Source organism: Abramis brama, assembly GCF_963993115.1.
Source record: "Abramis brama genome assembly, chromosome: 13".
NCBI classification, from domain to species: domain Eukaryota; kingdom Metazoa; phylum Chordata; class Actinopteri; order Cypriniformes; family Leuciscidae; genus Abramis; species Abramis brama.
This window is the reverse complement of record NC_139975.1, coordinates 148,752-170,756: the sequence shown is the minus strand read 5'-3', so window position 1 is coordinate 170,756 and position 22,005 is coordinate 148,752. Positions and strand designations below refer to the sequence as shown.

Below are 22,005 nucleotides of genomic sequence, written 5' to 3'. Positions count from 1 at the left end.
ATTGTAATGTGATGATCAGATGCAGATATCTAAATCAGAGAATATAGGCGGTTTGCGGGTGGATTATTTGTAACAGTGGATTCGGGTGACTCAAAGTGCACCAGGTTAATGAATTTATCTTTAAAATGTACAAAATTTTCTTGCGGGGGGGCATGCCCCCAGACCCCCCTAGAGATACCAAGCTCCACCAACAAAAAAATGTGGGAAACACATTATGCTATATGATGATCTACAACAAAATACACATTTAATTATCTTGTTATTCAAATACATTATTATGATTTTACCACCTCCGCCTCATTTTGAGCCAGGAAAAACCCTGAAATAGGCAATAGGCTTCTTGTAAAGGTATTACTTTTACTAGTAATTAGAATGGTATTTGAGTGCACTTAACTTCTAACTTCTGGGAGTTGATCAAAACAGTTTTCTTTTGGATATATAATAACAATGAGATATTCTGTAGCCTACTGATTATCAGTTTGTCGCATGTTTGGACCTTGTATGTGTGTTGCACAACACATGTTGCACTCGGCGATCACGGTGGGGATTGATATGGTAGTGGACCATGATGGTCATAGAGGAAGTGAAGGAGCAGTACCCCCCAGTTATGGTGGGGTAATTCGCACTCTGCAAGCCATCACTGTATTTCACTACAGATCTGCAGAATAAACACTTTCTGCCTGTTACAATATTGCGTCACCAAAAAGTAAGTAATTGTGTTACTTGTTTACTTTTAATGTAATTCATTACGTTACTTTTGCTTGTGTTCTCATCTGAGCTGGACTTGATTGTTTTTAATAACAAAAAACCTGAAGTTCTGTTTTTTAGTCATGTAAAAGCTGTAATGTGTTCTAGACGTCTCACAGGGATATTTGTGTGTGTGTGTGTGTGTGTGTGAGAGAGAGAGAGAGAGTGTGTGTGTGAGAGGAGTGTGAGTGGGTGTGTGTGTGTGTGTGTGTGTGTGAGAGAGAGAGAGAGAGAGAGAGAGAGAGAGTGTGTGTGAGAGGAGTGTGAGTGTGTGTGTGTGTGTGTGTGAGAGAGAGAGAGAGAGTGTGTGAGTGTGTGTGTGTGAGAGGAGTGTGAGTGGGTGTGTGTGAGAGAGAGTGTGACAGAGTGTGTGTGTGTGTGTGTGACCGTGTGTGTAATCAAGATAATCAAAGCCAAAAAGTTGTGTTTTAAATTTTATTGATAGAGTTCAAAGGTACAGCACGCACATCCAAAACAATAAAACTGGGTGCTGGGCAGACAAGTAGTTGCAAAGGTAAACAATGAGTCCGCACACCAGAAAATGCTCCTTAGCAATTTTAATGATTGCTCACCAATCATGGTGAGCAATCATTAAAATTGCTAAGGAGCATTTTCTGGTGTGCGGACTCATTGTTTACCTTTAAATTTTATTGATACCTAAAGAATAATCCGCCAATGTTTTATATGTTTATTTTATAATGCATGTTAAAGCCGTTGTGCGCTCCAGCTGTTGGTGGCAGTAATGCGCCAAACATGGTTTGTTGAAAGCCAGCAAACAAGAAGAAGCGTGACTGCGCATGCGCGGAGGTCAGACAGCCAAAATGGCGGCGAGTAACGGCGGCGGGATGGAGGTGGACGCGACAGGTGAGAAATTCACTCGCGAGCTTCACTCAACGCGCTTCATTATTGACAGACTCACTTCACGAACATTAACCAACACACACGATAGCTTTACTGAAATCTCAGATCTCCGAGAACGGCCTGTGAGGCTCGCGCTGTTACTGACTGATGACACAGGCTCGGGCTTGGTTCTGATTGGACAGGAACCGTCATAACTCCCGCCTCCTGGTCGGAGTCTCTCCTGTGATTGGCCGCGTCTGTTGCTCAGATCTTGATGTTTTGGTTTTGACGCTGTCATTTAAACTTCATAACAAACGTCTGAACACTCGTTCTCAGGAGTATTTATTGACCAAATTGATCTGAAGATATAAATGAAATTCTTCAGTATTAGAGTCATTAAAACGTGTCAAATGAAAGATCTGAATGACTTAATTTCAGTCAGTATAAATTAATCTGTCATACTTAAATATAATGAATGAAATGGACACAAAGAGAAAGTTGTAGATATTTCAGAATGTTTGTGGCTGAAGGTGCGTTTTGGCCACACTTTATTATGTACATACATCAAAAATGATTTAATTGTTAGTACAATGTACTTATTGTGTTGATGTTGTATTGCAAAACTCTTGGGTTAGGGGAAGGTCAACAGTGTAATTATATATGTAATTACAGGAATTAACTACAGCTGCAGGTATTTTTTAAAAATATAATCACAATATAAAAACATTCATGTACACAGTAACTGCATTGTATCAAAGTATTAGTTTAAATCTTAGTATATAGCAGTTCAAAACATTTAATATAAACTGGTACCTGTTTTTTAATTATCAGAAAGTTTCTCAGAACCATCATATAGTAATAGACAAAAATTATTGATTGGTTTTAAATCATTGTCGTGTGTGTGTGTGTGTGTGTGTGTGTGTGTGTGTGTGTGTGCGCGCGCAGCGAGCCCCAGTGTGATGGCGTCTGGTGTAACAGGCAGTGTGTCTGTGGCGTTGCATCCGCTCGTCATCCTGAACATCTCCGATCACTGGATCCGGATCCGCTCGCAGGAGGGACGAGCCATTCAGGGTAAGTGTGTGTGTGTGTTTGCTGAGCTTCATAGTCTAATCCTCGTCCTCAAAGGTAAAAACTGTTCACAGATGCAAAACAAAGATGAGACCTGAGTCTGGTTTGTTGTCATTATGTAACGTTGAGTTATCTTCGTGTGTGTTTGTAGTTGTCGGCGCTCTGATCGGAAAGCAGGAGGGAAGAAACATTGAGGTGATGAATTCATTCGAGCTTCTGTTTCACACCGCAGAGGATCAAATTCACATCGATAAAGAGTATTACTACACTAAAGAAGAGCAGTGTGAGTATGACACACACGCACACTCTAGGGTTGTCAAAAAGTACCGACTTCGGTACTGAAAATTTAAAATTGTGCCGCTTTTAGCGCTGTTGAGCGGAATCATAAACGCTTCTGATTGGCCGTTGTGTTCACCCGCTCTTCAGATATGTCTGTGATTGGCTACAATGATCAGCGCACGGGAGCGTTTGAAAACACTGGACCGATCCGCTGATAAACGCCTGCTTTCAAGCGCTCGCCTGTGTGTGTGTGTGTGTGTCTGTGCAAGCGCTCGCGCCTGTGTGTGTGTGTGTGTGTCTGTGCAAGCGCTCGCCTGTGTGTGTGTGTGTGTGTCTGTGCAAGCGCTCGCCTGTGTGTGTGTGTGTGTGTGTCTGTGCAAGCGCTCGCCTGTGTGTGTGTGTGTGTCTGTGCAAGCGCTCGCGCCTGTGTGTGTGTGTGTGTGTCTGTGCAAGCGCTCGCCTGTGTGTGTGTGTGTCTGTGCAAGCGCTCGCGCCTGTGTGTGTGTGTGTGTCTGTGCAAGCGCTCGCGCCTGTGTGTGTGTGTGTGTCTGTGCAAGCGCTCGCCTGTGTGTGTGTGTGTGTCTGTGCAAGCGCTCGCGCCTGTGTGTGTGTGTCTGTGCAAGCGCTCGCGCCTGTGTGTGTGTGTGTGTGTCTGTGCAAGCGCTCGCCTGTGTGTGTGTGTGTGTCTGTGCAAGCGCTCGCCTGTGTGTGTGTCTGTGCAAGCGCTCGCGCCTGTGTGTGTGTGTGTGTCTGTGCAAGCGCTCGCGCCTGTGTGTGTGTGTGTCTGTGCAAGCGCTCGCGCCTGTGTGTGTGTGTCTGTGCAAGCGCTCGCGCCTGTGTGTGTGTGTGTCTGTGCAAGCGCTCGCGCCTGTGTGTGTGTGTCTGTGCAAGTGCTCGCCTGTGTGTGTGTGTCTGTGCAAGCGCTCGCGCCTGTGTGTGTGTGTGTGTGTGTCTGTGCAAGCGCTCGCGCCTGTGTGTGTGTGTGTGTGTCTGTGCAAGTGCTCGCGCCTGTGTGTGTGTGTCTGTGTCTGTGCAAGCGCTCGCCTGTGTGTGTGTCTGTGCAAGCGCTCGCGCCTGTGTGTGTGTGTGTGTCTGTGCAAGCGCCTGTGTGTGTGTGTGTGTGTGTGTGTCTGTGCAAGCGCTCGCGCCTGTGTGTGTGTGTGTCTGTGCAAGCGCTCGCGCCTGTGTGTGTCTGTGCAAGCGCTCGCGCCTGTGTGTGTGTCTGTGCAAGCGCTCGCGCCTGTGTGTGTGTGTGTGTGTCTGTGCAAGCGCTCGCCTGTGTGTGTGTGTGTGTCTGTGCAAGCGCTCGCCTGTGTGTGTGTGTGTGTGTGTCTGTGCAAGCGCTCGCCTGTGTGTGTGTGTGTGTCTGTGCAAGCGCTCGCGCCTGTGTGTGTGTGTGTGTGTCTGTGCAAGCGCTCGCGCCTGTGTGTGTGTGTGTGTGTCTGTGCAAGCGCTCGCCTGTGTGTGTGTGTGTGTGTCTGTGCAAGCGCTCGCCTGTGTGTGTGTGTGTGTGTGTCTGTGCAAGCGCTCGCCTGTGTGTGTGTGTGTGTCTGTGCAAGCGCTCGCGCCTGTGTGTGTGTGTGTGTGTCTGTGCAAGCGCTCGCCTGTGTGTGTGTGTGTCTGTGCAAGCGCTCGCCTGTGTGTGTGTGTGTGTGTCTGTGCAAGCGCTCGCGCCTGTGTGTGTGTGTGTGTCTGTGCAAGCGCTCGCGCCTGTGTGTGTGTGTGTGTCTGTGCAAGCGCTCGCCTGTGTGTGTGTGTGTGTCTGTGCAAGCGCTCGCGCCTGTGTGTGTGTGTCTGTGCAAGCGCTCGCGCCTGTGTGTGTGTGTGTGTCTGTGCAAGCGCTCGCCTGTGTGTGTGTCTGTGCAAGCGCTCGCGCCTGTGTGTGTGTGTGTGTCTGTGCAAGCGCTCGCGCCTGTGTGTGTGTGTGTCTGTGCAAGCGCTCGCGCCTGTGTGTGTGTGTCTGTGCAAGCGCTCGCGCCTGTGTGTGTGTGTGTCTGTGCAAGCGCTCGCGCCTGTGTGTGTGTGTGTGTGTCTGTGCAAGTGCTCGCCTGTGTGTGTGTGTCTGTGCAAGCGCTCGCGCCTGTGTGTGTGTGTGTGTGTGTCTGTGCAAGCGCTCGCGCCTGTGTGTGTGTGTGTGTGTCTGTGCAAGTGCTCGCGCCTGTGTGTGTGTGTCTGTGTCTGTGCAAGCGCTCGCCTGTGTGTGTGTCTGTGCAAGCGCTCGCGCCTGTGTGTGTGTGTGTGTCTGTGCAAGCGCCTGTGTGTGTGTGTGTGTCTGTGCAAGCGCTCGCGCCTGTGTGTGTGTGTGTCTGTGCAAGCGCTCGCGCCTGTGTGTGTGTGTGTCTGTGCAAGCGCTCGCGCCTGTGTGTGTGTGTGTGTCTGTGCAAGCGCTCGCGCCTGTGTGTGTGTGTGTCTGTGCAAGCGCTCGCGCCTGTGTGTGTGTGTGTGTGTCTGTGCAAGTGCTCGCCTGTGTGTGTGTGTCTGTGCAAGCGCTCGCGCCTGTGTGTGTGTGTGTGTCTGTGCAAGCGCTCGCGCCTGTGTGTGTGTGTGTGTGTCTGTGTCTGTGCAAGCGCTCGCCTGTGTGTGTGTCTGTGCAAGCGCTCGCGCCTGTGTGTGTGTGTGTGTCTGTGCAAGCGCTCGCGCTTGTGTGTGTGTGTGTCTGTGCAAGTGCTCGCCTGTGTGTGTGTTTGTCTGTGCAAGCGCTCGCCTGTGTGTGTGTGTGTGTCTGTGCAAGCGCTCGCCTGTGTGTGTGTGTCTGTGCAAGCGCTCGCCTGTGTGTGTGTGTGTGCAAGCGTTCGCCTGTGTGTGTGTGTGTGTCTGTGCAAGCGCTCGCCTGTGTGTGTGTGTGTGTCTGTGCAAGCGCTCGCCTGTGTGTGTGTGTCTGTGCAAGCGCTCGCCTGTGTGTGTGTGTCTGTGTAAATGTATACAACATGTTTTTGAAGCGCTGATCATTGTAGCCAATCACAGACAGATCTGAAGAGCGGGTGAACACATCGGCCAATCAGAGGCGTTTATGATTCCACTCAGCGCTCAAAGCGGCACAATTTTTTTACATTTCTGACAACTCTCCTACACTCACACATACTCACACACAATCATGAGTATTAGTGTGAGAGAGTATGAGTGAGTGTGTTTGAGTATGAGTGTGTGTGTATTAGTGACGCTGTTTTTCCTCTTTCAGTCAAGCAGGTTTTTAAGGACATGGAGTTTCTGGGCTGGTACACGACTGGTGGCGCTCCTGACCAATCAGATATCCACATTCATAAGCAGGTGGGTGGAGCTGCAGACGAAGCACCTCCCATCAATATGTGTTGTATCATACTGAAAATGTGTGTGTGTTTTTGTAGGTGTGTGAGATCATCGAGAGTCCGCTGTTTCTGAAGCTTAACCCCATGACCAAACACACTGACGTGAGTCACACACACACACACACACACACTCTCTCTCACACACACACTCACACATATACACTCACATTCATACTCACACACACACACAGTCACAAACTCACACACTCAACTCACTCATACTCACTCACACTCACTCACACCATACTCACACTCATGCTCACGCTCATACTCACTCACACCATACTCACACTCACTCACACCATACTCACACTCATGCTCACGCTCATACTCACTCACACCATACTCACACTCACTCACACCATACTCACACTCATGCTCACGCTCATACTCACTCACACCATACTCATACTCACTCACACTCACTCACACCATACTCATACTCATGCTCACGCTCATACTCACTCACACCATACTCACACTCACTCACACCATACTCACACTCACTCACACCATACTCATACTCCCTCACACCATACTCACACTCACTCACACCATACTCATACTCCCTCACACCATACTCATACTCCCTCACACCATACTCATACTCCCTCACACCATACTCATACTCATGCTCACGCTCATACTCACTCACACCATACTCATACTCACTCACACTCACTCACACCATACTCATACTCATGCTCACGCTCATACTCACTCACACCATACTCACACTCACTCACACCATACTCACACTCACTCACACCATACTCATACTCCCTCACACCATACTCACACTCACTCACACCATACTCACACTCACTCACACCATACTCATACTCCCTCACACCATACTCATACTCCCTCACACCATACTCATACTCATGCTCACGCTCATACTCACTCACACCATACTCATACTCCCTCACACCATACTCACACTCATGCTCACGCTCATACTCCCTCACACCATACTCATACTCCCTCACACCATACTCACACTCATGCTCACGCTCATACTCACTCACACCATACTCATACTCCCTCACACCATACTCACACTCACTCACACCATACTCATACTCCCTCACACCATACTCACACTCACTCACACCATACTCACACTCATGCTCACGCTCATACTCACTCACACCATACTCATACTCCCTCACACCATACTCATACTCATACTCATGCTCACGCTCATACTCACTCACACCATACTCATACTCCCTCACACCATACTCACACTCATGCTCACGCTCATACTCATACTCCCTCACACCATACGCATACTCATGCTCACGCTCATACTCACTCACACCATACTCATACTCCCTCACACCATACTCACACTCATGCTCACGCTCATACTCATACTCCCTCACACCATACTCATACTCATGCTCACGCTCATACTCACTCACACCATACTCATACTCCCTCACACCATACTCACACTCATGCTCACGCTCATACTCACTCACACCATACTCATACTCCCTCACACCATACTCATACTCATGCTCACGCTCATACTCACTCACACCATACTCATACTCACTCACACCATACTTTTCTCCCATTGTTTCTCACAGTAACTGCCATGCAGGCTAGAATTGCGAAACATTATTGGATAATTCTTATAATTTACATTTCTCTGGGCCAATCGGAATCTTAGCACTTTTTCTCTTGGCCAATTGGAATCTTAGCACTTGCGTCATAATCTTGAAGCACACACACAGCGTCAACAACAGCTGAGCTCGCCATTTGCCTGGCTAAGTTACCGTGCGAGTCTAATGGAAACTCACGCATGAATTTTTCTGCATTGAACTTGTTTTAGCGCCCGCCAAAGTCTTATTTGATCGGTGAATAATGTAGATGAACGGCTACGTTTGTGACAGGGCGCATGTTTTAACTAAAATAACGACCAGGGAGAGAGAGTGAGAGAGAGCCGGTCGCGCGCGCGCACTCTCTGTGTAAACGACTTCACCGTCTCCAAACTAGGCGCTGTGTTGCTCTCTCTCCCTCGCACATATTAATCAAAATAAATCGACACGGTGGTAAAAGGTCGGAAGACCAAAGTTTCGTGTGGAGCATTCAGAGATTTTTTTTCCCCTGAATTACTGCTGGGTGTGAATTGTGCTAAATAAGTTTCCTTATCTTCTCTGAAAAGCGTTCCGGACATTCAGCTGACATAAAACAACACTTTAATTAAACGAAATAAAACTATACAGTGATGAAATGTTTTCTATGTTGACACAAATCTTGGATGTCCATGTCCTAACTGCTGGGATAATCACACAACGCGCACGACACGTCCAATTCGCGAACTAATGACTCCTTTGAACCGATTCATTTTAATGAATGGTTAAAACAACTGATCTTTCCAACAGTGAACTCAGGAGACGTCTGAATCGGTGTGTAACTAATCAGTAACACTTTACAATAAGGTTCTATTTATGACATAAATTAAATAAAAAGTACAGTTTGCTAACTCAAGCTTAAACTTTAAAATAAATAAAACCACTTTTTTTTAAAAAGCATTTTAAACATTTTTCCACACAGTGCTATCAAGAATCGATAAGAGAATCGTTAAAGAATTGGATCGATAATCAGAATCGTCAGTGGCATTATTATTGATAAAATTTTATCAAATCCCATCCCTATGTGAAGACAGTAAAATTATAATCAAACATTAAAGAACATACATGTTTTTTAATAGTTTTTTTTTAAGAGTTAAAAGATTAAAACATTTTGCTAACATGAGGTCTTATTGTGTCACTGTCAGTCTTGTTACATCAGTGCAAATCTAGGGTATGCAGATTAATTATTATTATTATACATCATTCATCAGCATGCATTGATTAATCCCATGGCATGTATAAAAAAAAAGTTAGTCTGCAATACTCACGCTCATACTCACTCACACCATACTCACACTCACTCACACCATACTCACACTCACTCACACCATACTCACACTCACTCACACCATACTCACACTCATGCTCACGCTCATACTCACTCACACCATACTCACACTCACTCACACCATACTCACACTCATGCTCACGCTCATACTCACTCACACCATACTCACACTCACTCACACCATACTCACACTCATGCTCACGCTCACATAGGGCTGGGCGATATGGAATTTTTTTTTATCACGATATGTTTTTCCATATTGATCGATCTCGATTCTTATCACGATATGTAGTTTTTGCAGATGCTGCCAGTGTAAGGGACATCCTGAAGCTTGAAGAAACAAGAGATTCACTGAAACTTTAGAATAAAGTTTAATAACATAAAAAATTAAACAATATGCCTTTCAATAATGAGCACAAAATATTTTTGTTAAGGTCTTCATGCAGCCAAAGGATTCACATTACACTCCCACATTGTATGAATCTTTCCCATGGTCAAGAGAGTAGCAGGGCCCACAACAGGCAAAAGAAGATTCAGAGCAGCGCTCTTTCGCTCATACAGAGTTTTATATGCTTTCAAACAAGTGCAAACTAGTAAGTGACTGGTCAGTGGTCACTTTTCAATATATTTTACATTTTTTGATTTTGTAAACAACAACTTATTTAAACAACTTAGTTAAAACACAATTATTAAATAATAATAATCTCAAATATTTGTAGAGGCAGCACAGAACCAAACTAAGTAAACATGTGGGTCACAACCTCTGACACATTCAAGTGCTAAACAAAGACAAAATAAATGCAAAAAGTAAACCACTATAATACTATTATACTGGTTTACCTCCCAGAGATTTTTTGGAGGTATTGAAAAATGCAAAAATAAAAGGTTGTGCAGTGTGCACATCATTTGTAATTGCAAACATGAGTCATCTCCCTTTATACAATAATACAAACTTTTACTTATTGAAACATTGTATATAAACTAACAGCTGTGACAACTATCACATCAAATTGCTTTGGCTGGACAGTGAACATCTCAAGTACAAAAAGAGTAAACATGGCCCTGGCACAAATACTACCTGAAAGATTAAGGTAGATCTCTAGAATTGTTTTATAAGTAGAATGAAATCTGAGCCAAAATTGCACAAATATGTAAACATAGTAAACCAAGGGCTGGGCGATATATCACATGACATTGTTAGGCACATCTCGTCAGTAAAGCCGGTTCCTTGATTAGTAGTAAATTGCCGTTACCTGCTTTCAGGTGATACGTCCGTGATAATTAATGTAATATGGCTCAGCTTGTCAGTTAACTACGGCTCTGTGTTGTAAATGCCGCTCCATCTGAAAGCAGGTAACGGCAATTTACTACTAATCAAGGAACCGGCTTTACTGACGAGATGTGCCTAACAATGTCATGTGATATATCGCCCAGCCCTCTACATCTTGTGCACTAGTGAACATCATTTACCCCATTATAGGTTTTTGGCAAGAAAGACAAGTCTGTCCACCACATCTGGCTTTAAAGCTGCTCTATGGCAGGACACAATATTGCCACTTGTACTAAAAGCACGCTCAGAGGGTGAGCTGGTGGCAGGAATACATAGATACCGCTTTGCCAGGAAGCTCACTCTGGGGTATGATGTGAAGTGGGTTTTCCACCATGCCAGGGGGTTTGTCTCACTGTCTGCTTCTGGAGCTAGCAGGTAACTGTTCAGTTCAGCCTCAACATCCTGCTCATCTGTTAGACTAGAGGTAGAAACAGAGTATGACTTCTTGAAAAAGCTGCCCAGTGTCTTCCTCTGCATTTTGGCTGGTGGAGCTGAAGCTGTAGCATCTGCCTCGCCTCCGCCCAATCTGTGTGTGAGAGTAGACTGCGGTGTGCTCTGACAGTCACCCAGGATCTGTGCCACAGCTCTGGATTTCACAGCCTCTACCTTGTCATCTTGGATGTAGCGTGTCTTGAACCGAGGATCAACAAGGGATGCCATGTTAAGGAGGTCATCAGTGGCAGCATCATCATATTTTTCATTCAAATATGTGGTGATAGTAGTTTTGATGGCCTTAGTTAGCTCTGTGTCATCCTCTCCTGGCTTCATGACCTCCGTATTGAAGAGCTGTAGGACAGGTTTCACACAAGAGACACTGACATGTGCTTCACCAGAGAGGGCATCAGTGAACTCAACAAGTGGATTAAGGGCCTTGTGTATGGACTCCAAGACCTCAATGTCTTGCCATGAGGGAGCCAGGTGCCTTGTTTTTCTATCAGCAGATAAAACCTTTGAAATGGCCTTCTCCTGCTCCAGTATTCGTGCTATCATTGCATGGCGAGAACCCCACCTGGTAGGTGATTCTGTTATCAGCCGGTGCTTGGGTAGGTCGAGCTCCTTTTGTGTAGCTGCTAGTTCTTTTTTCTTCTTCCATGAGAATGAGAAAGCACCAACCACTTTTTTGCACACACCCATGGCTTTCTCTATTCTCTTGTCTCTCACACTTCGCTCTGTAGATAAAAAAAAGGTAAGTATTATTTAAAATTAGTTTCTGTCTTATTATAATAAATCATAATATTGCCATGACATCCTTGATATGAAAATCAATTAGACTACACACATAAACATATTTTTCCTCAATTTAAGTTGAGTACAGTGATTCAATAAACTCTTAATTCAAATATATCTTAGATGCAAAATGTTATAATAATTGAATTATCACCTATCAGTATCAATTGTTATCAAGTGATAGCCTGTACATTGGTTTATTGAGGCATGTAGAATGTACACTGTTACCATTAAAGTTGAAATAATTTTGTTTTCAGACACATTCCTATTTTTATTCCAATTTATACACATCAGTAATTACCTTTAACCAGGTACAATAATTACATAGGCTACTGACTGAGTCCCAGTTACCAGTTTTAAGAATATATACTTTATCAAGAATAAATCTCATTGTCACAATCATTTCATGAGAAGAGGTAAAAAATATACATTTTATTCCAACTTTATGGGCAACAGTGTATAAGAATCATTACACTGAGCTATTATTAGAGCTGAAAAATTAATGTTGGCATAAGTCTTTCCTTTGATATCATCATGAACTTTTTTTTAATATAATATAACGTTAGATCATCATGAACTTACCAATGGCAAGGTGCAGCCGATGACCAAAGCACTGCAGCCGAGGCCAGCCTTTGAGGGAAACAGCCTTGACAATGTTTGCCCCATTGTCTGTTGTGATGCACACCTGTCGGTCTTCCCTAAGGCCCCAGGATTTGAGTGCATCCTCCAGCCCCTGGCTGATGATTTCCCCAGTATGGTCCTCTGGAAAGTATACTGTCTGTAAACATTTGCTGTGTAGAGCCCACTCCTCGTCAATGAAATGAATTGTGAGACTCATATAAGGCTCGGATGTGCGGCTAGACCAAAGATCGGTGGTAGTGGCAAAGTGTTTTACATCCTTCAGATGAATTTCCAGCTTACGACGGCATTCATCATAAAGCTGTGGCAGCGCCGTCTGAGAAAAGTATTTTCTACCAGGGAGCTCGTACCTGGGGTCTAACACTTTGATCAGTTTCCTGAAGCCGTCTTTTTCCACCGTGCTCAGGGGCATCATATCTTTAGCGAGGCAATAAGTAATAGCGCTCGTTATATTTTTGCTCCGCTTTGTTTTTTTTCATACGGGGCAATGGCTGCAAAGCACGACTGGATGGATTGTTGTTTAAAAGAGCCGCTCCCGCTAGCGATGCTAACAGGCGACGTGGTGGTCTTGCTTGGCTGTGTGTGTGGTGTCGTGCCAGCTTGAGCCCGCAGAGTCACACTTTCAGAGTAATTACTGGGGTGGTGCCGTCTCAGGTGATGGAAAAGATTTGTTGTATTCCCCGTCCTGGCTGGTACCAACCGCCGGCATATTTTGCAGACCGGCTTCGCCTGCTCATGGTCGCTTTTGCCATATCCAAACCACGTCCACACAATTGACGTCGTGTTACCTTTTTTTTCAACGTCTTCGGTCTCGAGTGATGTAGTGATGTCGCCTTCACGTTCGGCATTATTTTCGCTGTCCTCAACTTCAGTTTCGCTCATTTTTTTATGCTTTTCCCAACTTTTTTCCCTCTCTCTCAGTCTCCTTCTGTTTACTGTAGCCACGCTGCTCGCTGAGAAGTGGGCGTGTCGGCATACGGCAGCCGGCAGATACTGTTGCGCTTAGTTTTTCATGTGATATCGAATAATATGTCCCAAGCATATTATCGAAATCGTTCAGAATTTTATCGCGATCCCGTATCGAGATCGAATTATCGCCCAGCCCTACGCTCACACTCATACTCACTCACACCATACTCACGCTCACACTCATACTCACTCACACCATACTCACACTCACTCACACCATACTCACACTCATGCTCACACTCATACTCACTCACACCATACTCACGCTCACACTCATACTCACTCACACCATACTCACACTCACTCACACTCATGCTCACACTCATACTCACTCACACCACACTCATACTCCCACACACCATACTCATACTCCCTCACACCATACTCATACTCCCACACACCATACTCATACTCACACTCATACTCATGCTCACACTCATACTCACACCATACTCACATTCACACCATACTCACACTCATACTCATACTCACACACTCATACTCTCTTACACACTCATGCTCACACCATACTCATACTCACTCACACCATACTCATACTAACACTCATACTCACACACTCATACTCTCTTACACACTCATGCTCACACCATACTCACACTCATACTCACTCACACCATACTCACATTCAATCACACCATACTCATACTCATACTCACACCATACTCATACCACACTCACACTGATACTCACACTCATAATCATACTCACTCATACTCACGCTCAACTCACTCATACTCACTCACAATCATTCTCACACTCACACTCATACTCACTCACACCATACTCACTCATACTCACACTCACTCATACTCACACTCTTACATTCATACTCATGCTCACACTCACACCATACTCATACTCATGCTCACACACACTCATACTCACTCACTCACACCATACTCATACTCACTCACACCATACTCACACCATACTCATACTCACTCACACACACACCATACTCATACTCCCTCACACCATACTCATACTCACGCTCACACTCACACACACCATACTCATACTCACACTCACTTATACTCATACTCACACTCACACTCATACTCATACTCACTTATACTCATACTCACACACAGTCACACTCACACATACATACACACACACACACACAGAATGTGTTTCTGAATCCTGACCTTTGACCCATTCTGTGCAGTTGCCAGTCAGCGTGTTTGAGTCTGTGATTGACATCATCAGTGGAGAGGTGAGTGTGTCTGTGTGTAGTTGTGTTTGTGGTCTTGATCGCATCATTTTTAACTTAGAACTTAATGAACAAGAATGTGCAAATGTTTCTATATGTTCATGTACCTTCAATTATGCTCTAGAGATCAATGTTTGTGTTAAAGTTGTGCTGGTCTTCTCTCCTCTATTGTGTCGTATATTGAGTGAAACGCTTCTGGAACAAGAACAAATGTGGGCGGGGCTTGATTGTGTCTGTGGGGAATTGATTGGATGGTTGTGATTTGCTGTTGGCTGATCTCATGTGAGTGACAGGTTGCCCCGCCCACATCATCAGAGAAGAGAAGAGACGCTGCAAGAGGAAGAGACGCTGCAAGAGGAACTTATTCTGATTCAAGATTATTAACACAATAATGATAATGTGCACTCATAAACATTTACAAATAAATTGTCCATTTTGATTTTATGTTAACTTTATGGAGCTTATGACTGTCATGAGTTGCAATATTGAGGTTCAGTAAACGTCTGTGTAAATGTTGTGTGCCGTGATCAGATCCTTCAAATGATGATCACAGCTCATCTGAAAACCTCTTTAGTTTGGAGGTCAGAGGTCATGAGCTTTTGTCCTGTTGTTTATTACCTGTGTTGATCTCGCTAGGCGACGATGCTGTTCGCTGAACTGCCGTATACACTGGCGACAGAAGAGGCCGAACGCATCGGAGTCGATCATGTCGCAAGGATGACGACCACAGGATCAGGAGAAAACTCTACAGGTACACACACACACAGATTCACTCACTCTCACACACACACACAGAGTCACACTACAGATCATGTGAGTGATTGTTGTCTGTGTGTGTTTCAGTGGCGGAGCATCTGATCGCTCAGCACAGCGCTATAAAGATGCTGCACAGCCGCGTGAGGGTCATTCTGGAGTATGTCAAAGCCGTTCAGGCAGGTGAGTTTTACACACACACACACACACACACACACACACACACACACATCTGACAACACATCTTAAACTGTCATCTACAGTCACAAACTCTTTGCTGTGTGTGTGTGTGTGTGTGTGTGTGTGTGTGTGTTAGGTGAAGTCCCGTTTAATCACGAGATCCTGCGGGAGGCAAACGCTCTGTGTCACCGTCTGCCTGTTCTTAACACACACAAGTTCAAGACCGACTTCTATGATGTAAGTGTACACAAAAACACACTCTCACACACATACTCATACTCACACTCACACACTCATATAAACATTCACACTCATACTCGCACACACTGTCACACACTCACATTCTCACTCTCACTCATACTCATACTCACTCACACTCATACTCACTCATACTCACTCATACTCATACTCATACTCATACTCATACTCACACTCACACTCACACTCACACTCATACTCACACTCACACTCACACTCACACTCATATTCACTCATATTCACTCATACTCACTCATACTCATACTCACACTCACACTCACACTCATACTCATACTCATACTCACACTCACACTCACACTCATACTCACACTCATATTCACTCATATTCACTCATACTCACTCATACTCATACTCATACTCATACTCATACTCACACTCACACTCACACTCATACTCATACTGACACTCACACTCATACTCATACTCACTCATACTCACTCACACTCACACTCACACTCACACTCATACTCATACTCACACTCACACTCACACTCACACTCATACCCATACTCACTCATACTCGCACTCATACTCACTCATACTCATACTCATACTCACACTCACACTCATACTCACACTCACACTCACACTCATACTCACACTCACACTCACACTCATACTCACTCATACTCATACTCACACTCACACTCACACTCATACTCACACTCACACTCACTCATACTCACACTCATACTCACACTCACACTCATACTGACACTCACACTCATACTCACACTCACACTCATACTCATACTCACACTCATACTGACACTCACACTCACACTCATACTCACACTCACACTCACACTCACACTCATACTCATACTCATACTCACACTCACACTCACTCACACTCACACTCATACTCACACTCACTCATACTCACACTCATACTCACACTCACACTCATACTGACACTCACACTCATACTCATACTCACACTCATACTCACTCATACTCACTCATACTCACTCACACTCATACTCATACTCACACTCACACTCATACCCATACTCACTCATACTCGCACTCATACTTACACTCATACTCACTCATAATCACTCATACCCATACTCGCACTTGCACTCATACTCACTCATACTCACACTCATACTTACTCACACTCACACTCATACTCACACTCATATTCACTCATACTCATACTCACACTCATACTCACACTCACACTCACACTCATACTCATACTCATACTCACACTCACTCATACTCACACTCACACTCATACTGACACTCATACTCACACTCATACTCACTCATACTCACTCACACTCACACTCACACTCACACTCACACTCATACTCATACTCATACTCACACTCATACCCATACTCACTCATACTCGCACTCATACTTACACTCATACTCACTCATAATCACTCATACCCATACTCGCACTTGCACTCATACTCACTCATACTCACACTCATACTCACACTCACACTCATACTGACACTCACACTCATACTCACACTCATACTCACTCATACTCACTCATACTCACTCACACTCACACTCATACTCATACTCACACTCATACCCATACTCACTCATACTCGCACTCATACTTACACTCATACTCACTCATAATCACTCATACCCATACTCGCACTTGCACTCATACTCACTCATACTCACACTCATACTTACTCATACTCGCACTCATACTCACTCACACTCATACTCACACTCATAATCACTCATACTCGCACTCACACTCATACTCCTACTCATACTCACTCTTACTCATACTCTCACTCATACTCTCACTCACTCATACTCACTTATACTCACTCATACTCACACTCATACTCACTCATAATCACTCACACATACTTACTCATACACACTCATACTCACACTCACTCATACTCATACTCACTCATACTCACACTCATACTCACTCACACTCATGCTCACACTCATACTCATGCTCACACTCATACTCACACTCACTCATACTCACACTCACTCATACTCACACTCATACTCACACTCACTCATACTCACACTCACTCATACTCACACTCACACTCATACTCACACTCACACTCATACTCACTCACACTCACTCACTCATACTCACACTCACACTCATACTCACTCATAATCACTCATACTCACACTCACTCATAATCACTCATACTCACACTCATACTCACTCATACTTACTCACTCATACTCACTCATAATCACTCATACTCACTCATACTCAAACTCATACTCACACTCACTCACACTCATACTCACTCTCATACTCACTCACTCATGCTTACACTCACACACTCACTCTCACACTCATACTCACGCACATACTCACACTCTCTCACACACATACACACTCTCTCTCTCTCACACACACACACACACTCATAGTCACACCCATATTCACTCACGCTCATAGTCACACGCTCAGTCACACACATACTCATACTCTCACTCACACACACACACACACACACAAACTCTTCAGACGCTTGATCAGATGAATTACATTCACACACTGTGACTGAAGTACTGTTGTCTGATCTGTGTGTGTGTGTCCTCAGCAATGTAATGACGTGGGTCTGATGGCGTATCTGGGATCCATCACCAAAACCTGCAACAGCATGAATCAGTTCATCAACAAGTTCAACGTCCTGTACGACCGTCAGGGCATCGGCCGGCGCATGAGAGGCCTGTTCTTCTGAAACACTCCGTCGCCTGCTCTCTCTCCCATCATACCCTCTGCTCTCTCTCCCATCATACCCTCTGCTCTCTCTCCCATCATACCCTCTGCTCTCTCTCCCATCATATTCTCTTTTCTCTCACTCATCATATTCTCTTTTCTCTCTCTCATCATATTCTCTGCTCTCTCTGACTGTTCCTGCTGTTTGACAAATAAACATGATGTTTTTGTGCGAGACTGTGTTTATCATTACCTGTGCATGTCCAGATATGAGACGCAACCCTCGAGTCGGGTTTATTTCTGATACAGATTCTTTCAGAGCAGTTTACAAAACATCTGTATCGCTAATGCTCCTTAGATGAGCGTCTGTAGATCACTGCTCGTGTCCAACACACACTTTAACCCACGAGACCAACAGCCGTTACACGTTTCCAGAAGGAGATCAGAGTTTTAAAGCAAACCACCTAGATATTCATTTTAACAATGTAGTGTTTGATAAATATTAAAAAATATTTCCCAGATGAAAGTGCTATTTTGTGAGCTGTTACCAGGTCAGGGGGACAAATCAAGTTCCAAACAGAAGTCTTCATTTTTAATAAGTTAAAATGAGATTAACGCAAAATCTACTGATTTACGCGTTAGATTTATAAAGAAATGTTAATAAGCTGCACCGTACCGTTCGTACAAACATCACAAGAGTTAATAGACTGTGTGAATGTGTGTAAGTGAGTGAGACGGAGAGTGTGAGTGTGTTTGAGTGAGTGTGTGTGTGTGTGTTTATTGCGTTTCTTATGCTCGCTCAGCATCTGTAAAACCTCTTTAAACACTAACAGCTGTGAAGGTAAAGCTAATGATCTGAAATCTGCTGCTGTTAGCAGAGCCTCTCAGTGTGAAGCTTCACGAGCGTCTGCTTCCTAAAACACAACTGATCCAGGACAAAACCATTCAGTCCACTTCAAACTGTTTTATTGATGTTTCTGAACATGAATTATGAAGCATGAAACACACAATGAAATGAAACAGTGTCGGCTCTATGCGCTGTCGGCTGAAGGATAGGCGTGTCGGAGCGGGTCGTAGAGCTCAGACCGGTAGTTGTAGGGATGAGGGTTGGAGTAATAATACGGATGCGGGTGTTTCTTGCTGACGGGAATCGGATCCGGATCATCCTCCTCCAGAACTGGAGCCGGAACCAGAACCTTCCCCTTCACGGGCCGCGGAGGGTGGTCGATCAGGCAGTCGGGGTCCCAGTACGGGTCGCAATCGAACTCCATGGCCTTGTAGAGCATGGGGGCAGGAGGAGGGGGCGGGGCTAGCTCAGGTGTTCTGGAGGGGGGCGGGGCCGGGGGCGGGGTCTCCAGCCGGCAGGTGGAGTGGTAGCGTGGGTCGCACAGCACCGGCACGGCTCCGGTGGGCATGTAGACGATGTGTGGTTTACACAGCGGGTCTTTACTGTTGCACAGATACACCACATCAGCCTGAGCGAGGGGCGGAGCCACGCCCTTAACTTGGGCTGGGGGCGGAGCTACGCCCTTAACTGGGGCCGGGGGCGGAGCCTGCTTACACCCCTTGTCTTTGGCAGGGTCGCACCTGGGAAGCGGTGGGAGAACCGGAAGGCCCAGTTTGCTCTGGTACTGGGCGGCGTTGGGCCCGTAGACGTGCTCCAGGTGCCTCATCTGCTGGTACAGCATCCGGATCCGGTCGATCTCGTACAGCTGCGGGAATACACATGGGATAGAGTGGTTGTAATCTTGAGGGATAGCTTTATATTTTCATATATAAAGATAAAATATATACTGAGTGTGAAAATAAATACGCATTAAAATACAGTAGTCAACATTTAAAGTGGATCAAAAAAGTTCATCAAAGTACATCTTAAGACAAGAACGGCTATTGTTCAAAATTCATGTATAACTCTGATGAAAGGGTTTGATCCACTTGTAATGTTCACTACTGTATATATCAGGAACACGTCTCTCCTGTAGTGTTTCATTACTGAATCTATAGCACAGCACAATCATATATTTAGTTAGGGTTTGTCTGTCATCTTGTGAAGCATGTGTGTGTGTGTGTGCGTGTGTATGTATGTGTGTGAAGCGTGTGTGTGTGTGTGTGTGTGTGTGTGTGTGAACCATTTGTGTGTGTGTGTGTCTCTGTGTGTGTGTGTGTGTGTGTGTGTGTGTGTGTGTGTGTGAACCATCTGTGTGTGTGTGTGAGAAGCGTGTGTGTGTGTGTGTGTGTGTGTGTGAAGCATCTGTGTGTGTGTGTGTGTGTGTGTGTGTGTGTGTGTGTGTGTGTGTGTGTGTGTGAAGCGTCTTACGCCCTCGGTGTGTCCGATGCTGCTGTAATATCGGTAATACGCCTGGAAGTCTGGAGTCTGCCGGTGCCAGCGGGGATCAGCGCTGCGTCTGGGCCGAGAGCCGGACAGGAACTCATTCGCCTTGTCGGAGTCGATGCTGACTGAAGAAACATCTAGAACACACACACACACAGAGACACACACACACACACACACACACAGAGAGACACACACACAGACACACACACAGAGACACACACACACACACAGACACACACACAGAGACACACACACACACATACACACACAGAGACACACACACAGAGACACACACACACACACACACACAAAGATGAATCATAAAAATCGTTTTTCTGTATCTTCCTATGAAATAAAACAGTTCGCAACAAGTAGAAGATAATTCATAATTTTTATCTGTACAAAATAATTTCTACTGTACTTTTCAGAAAAATTGCATGTATTTTCCCTTTAAATTTAATACATTATTTTCCACTGTATTGACTTATTGTACATTTACACCAAAAGGAACAGTATATGGTATTTTCTTTTGTCTAAAACTACTTTTTTTATTAAGCAATCTACTGTGTGTGCCCTTCTGTGTGTGTGTGTGTGTGTGTGTGTGTGTGTGTGTGTCTCTGTGTGTGTGTGTGTGTGTGTGTGTGTGTGTGTTACAGCTCTGAGAGACGAAACCCAGAGGAACTTCCATCATTCCAGACATTTAACCCATCACCCATGTTTAGATGCGAGTGTAAAGCTCTTCACCTGCCGGTCTGAGGACGTTCATCAGGGATTTTGCCTCAAGCTGACCTGGAAACATTTGAACAATTCACCTTCACGAGAAATTAAAAATATGTACACAAATTGTTTTGCTTATATTGATAAATAATACACGACACATGATTAAAGCATGAGAGTGAATAGAATAGAATAGAATAGAATAGAATAGAATAGAATAGAAACTCACATGGCAAGAGGCAGAAGAACACAGACAGCAGTTTCACCGCAGACATCATGACCTGTGTTTAACAGAGGAATAAACTCATCGACTGTAGCTGCTAAAATATCTTCAGATATTATATATTAGGCTCCTGGAAATCAGAGTTGGGGTTCTCACTCACCTCTCCTGTGATGCCGCTTTCCCATCACTGAGCAGACAGGTGCTTTTATACTTTCTGCTCTGCCCGTCATCTGTCAATCATTCGAGCTCGCCCGACT

The 22,005-nt window shown here is 44.9% G+C and overlaps 2 protein-coding genes across 3 annotated transcripts; one reads left to right on the top strand and one right to left on the bottom strand.

Annotated features, from left to right (window-relative positions):
• Window positions 1-542: 542 nt before the first annotated feature.
• On the top strand, window positions 543-18,708 carry cops6 (COP9 signalosome subunit 6). 2 transcript variants are annotated; one of them, XM_084133440.1, is made up of 11 exons: window positions 543-706; window positions 1,459-1,611; window positions 2,533-2,658; window positions 2,807-2,938; window positions 6,113-6,201; window positions 6,279-6,341; window positions 14,531-14,578; window positions 15,212-15,326; window positions 15,419-15,511; window positions 15,645-15,745; window positions 18,355-18,708. In XM_084133440.1, exons 2-11 carry the CDS (start codon window positions 1,545-1,547, stop codon window positions 18,493-18,495), a joined length of 975 nt encoding a protein of 324 aa, XP_083989566.1. In that variant the 5' UTR covers window positions 543-706; window positions 1,459-1,544; the 3' UTR covers window positions 18,496-18,708. The 2 variants fall into 2 exon arrangements, with proteins under 2 accessions (XP_083989566.1, XP_083989565.1); XM_084133439.1 differs by lacking the exon at window positions 543-706 and adding an exon at window positions 1,021-1,201 and having other exon boundaries at window positions 1,411-1,611.
• Window positions 18,709-19,374: 666 nt separating this feature from the next.
• On the bottom strand, window positions 19,375-21,802 carry and4 (actinodin4). Its single transcript, XM_084133749.1, has 4 exons — window positions 21,755-21,802; window positions 21,553-21,597; window positions 20,791-20,942; window positions 19,375-20,185 (listed from the first exon to the last, which is right to left on the bottom strand). Exons 1-4 carry the CDS (start codon window positions 21,798-21,800, stop codon window positions 19,505-19,507), a joined length of 924 nt encoding a protein of 307 aa, XP_083989875.1. The 5' UTR covers window positions 21,801-21,802; the 3' UTR covers window positions 19,375-19,504.
• Between the last annotated feature and the right edge of the window lie 203 nt (window positions 21,803-22,005).

Excerpts from the sequence above, each read along its gene's own strand:
- and4 (XM_084133749.1), bottom strand. The coding sequence starts at position 21,800 with ATGTCTGCGGTGAAACTGCTGTCTGTGTTCTTCTGCCTCTTGCCAT. Across the intron at positions 20,943-21,552 it reads GAACGTCCTCAGACCGGCAG|ATGTTTCTTCAGTCAGCATC; the intron begins GTGAAGAGCTTT and ends TGTGTGTTCTAG. Across the intron at positions 20,186-20,790 it reads GCATCGGACACACCGAGGGC|CTGTACGAGATCGACCGGAT; the intron begins GTAAGACGCTTC and ends GTATTCCCGCAG.
- cops6 (XM_084133440.1), top strand. The coding sequence starts at position 1,545 with ATGCGCGGAGGTCAGACAGCCAAAATGGCGGCGAGTAACGGCGGCGGG. Across the intron at positions 14,579-15,211 it reads TTGACATCATCAGTGGAGAG|GCGACGATGCTGTTCGCTGA; the intron begins GTGAGTGTGTCT and ends TGATCTCGCTAG. Across the intron at positions 15,327-15,418 it reads ATCAGGAGAAAACTCTACAG|TGGCGGAGCATCTGATCGCT; the intron begins GTACACACACAC and ends TGTGTGTTTCAG.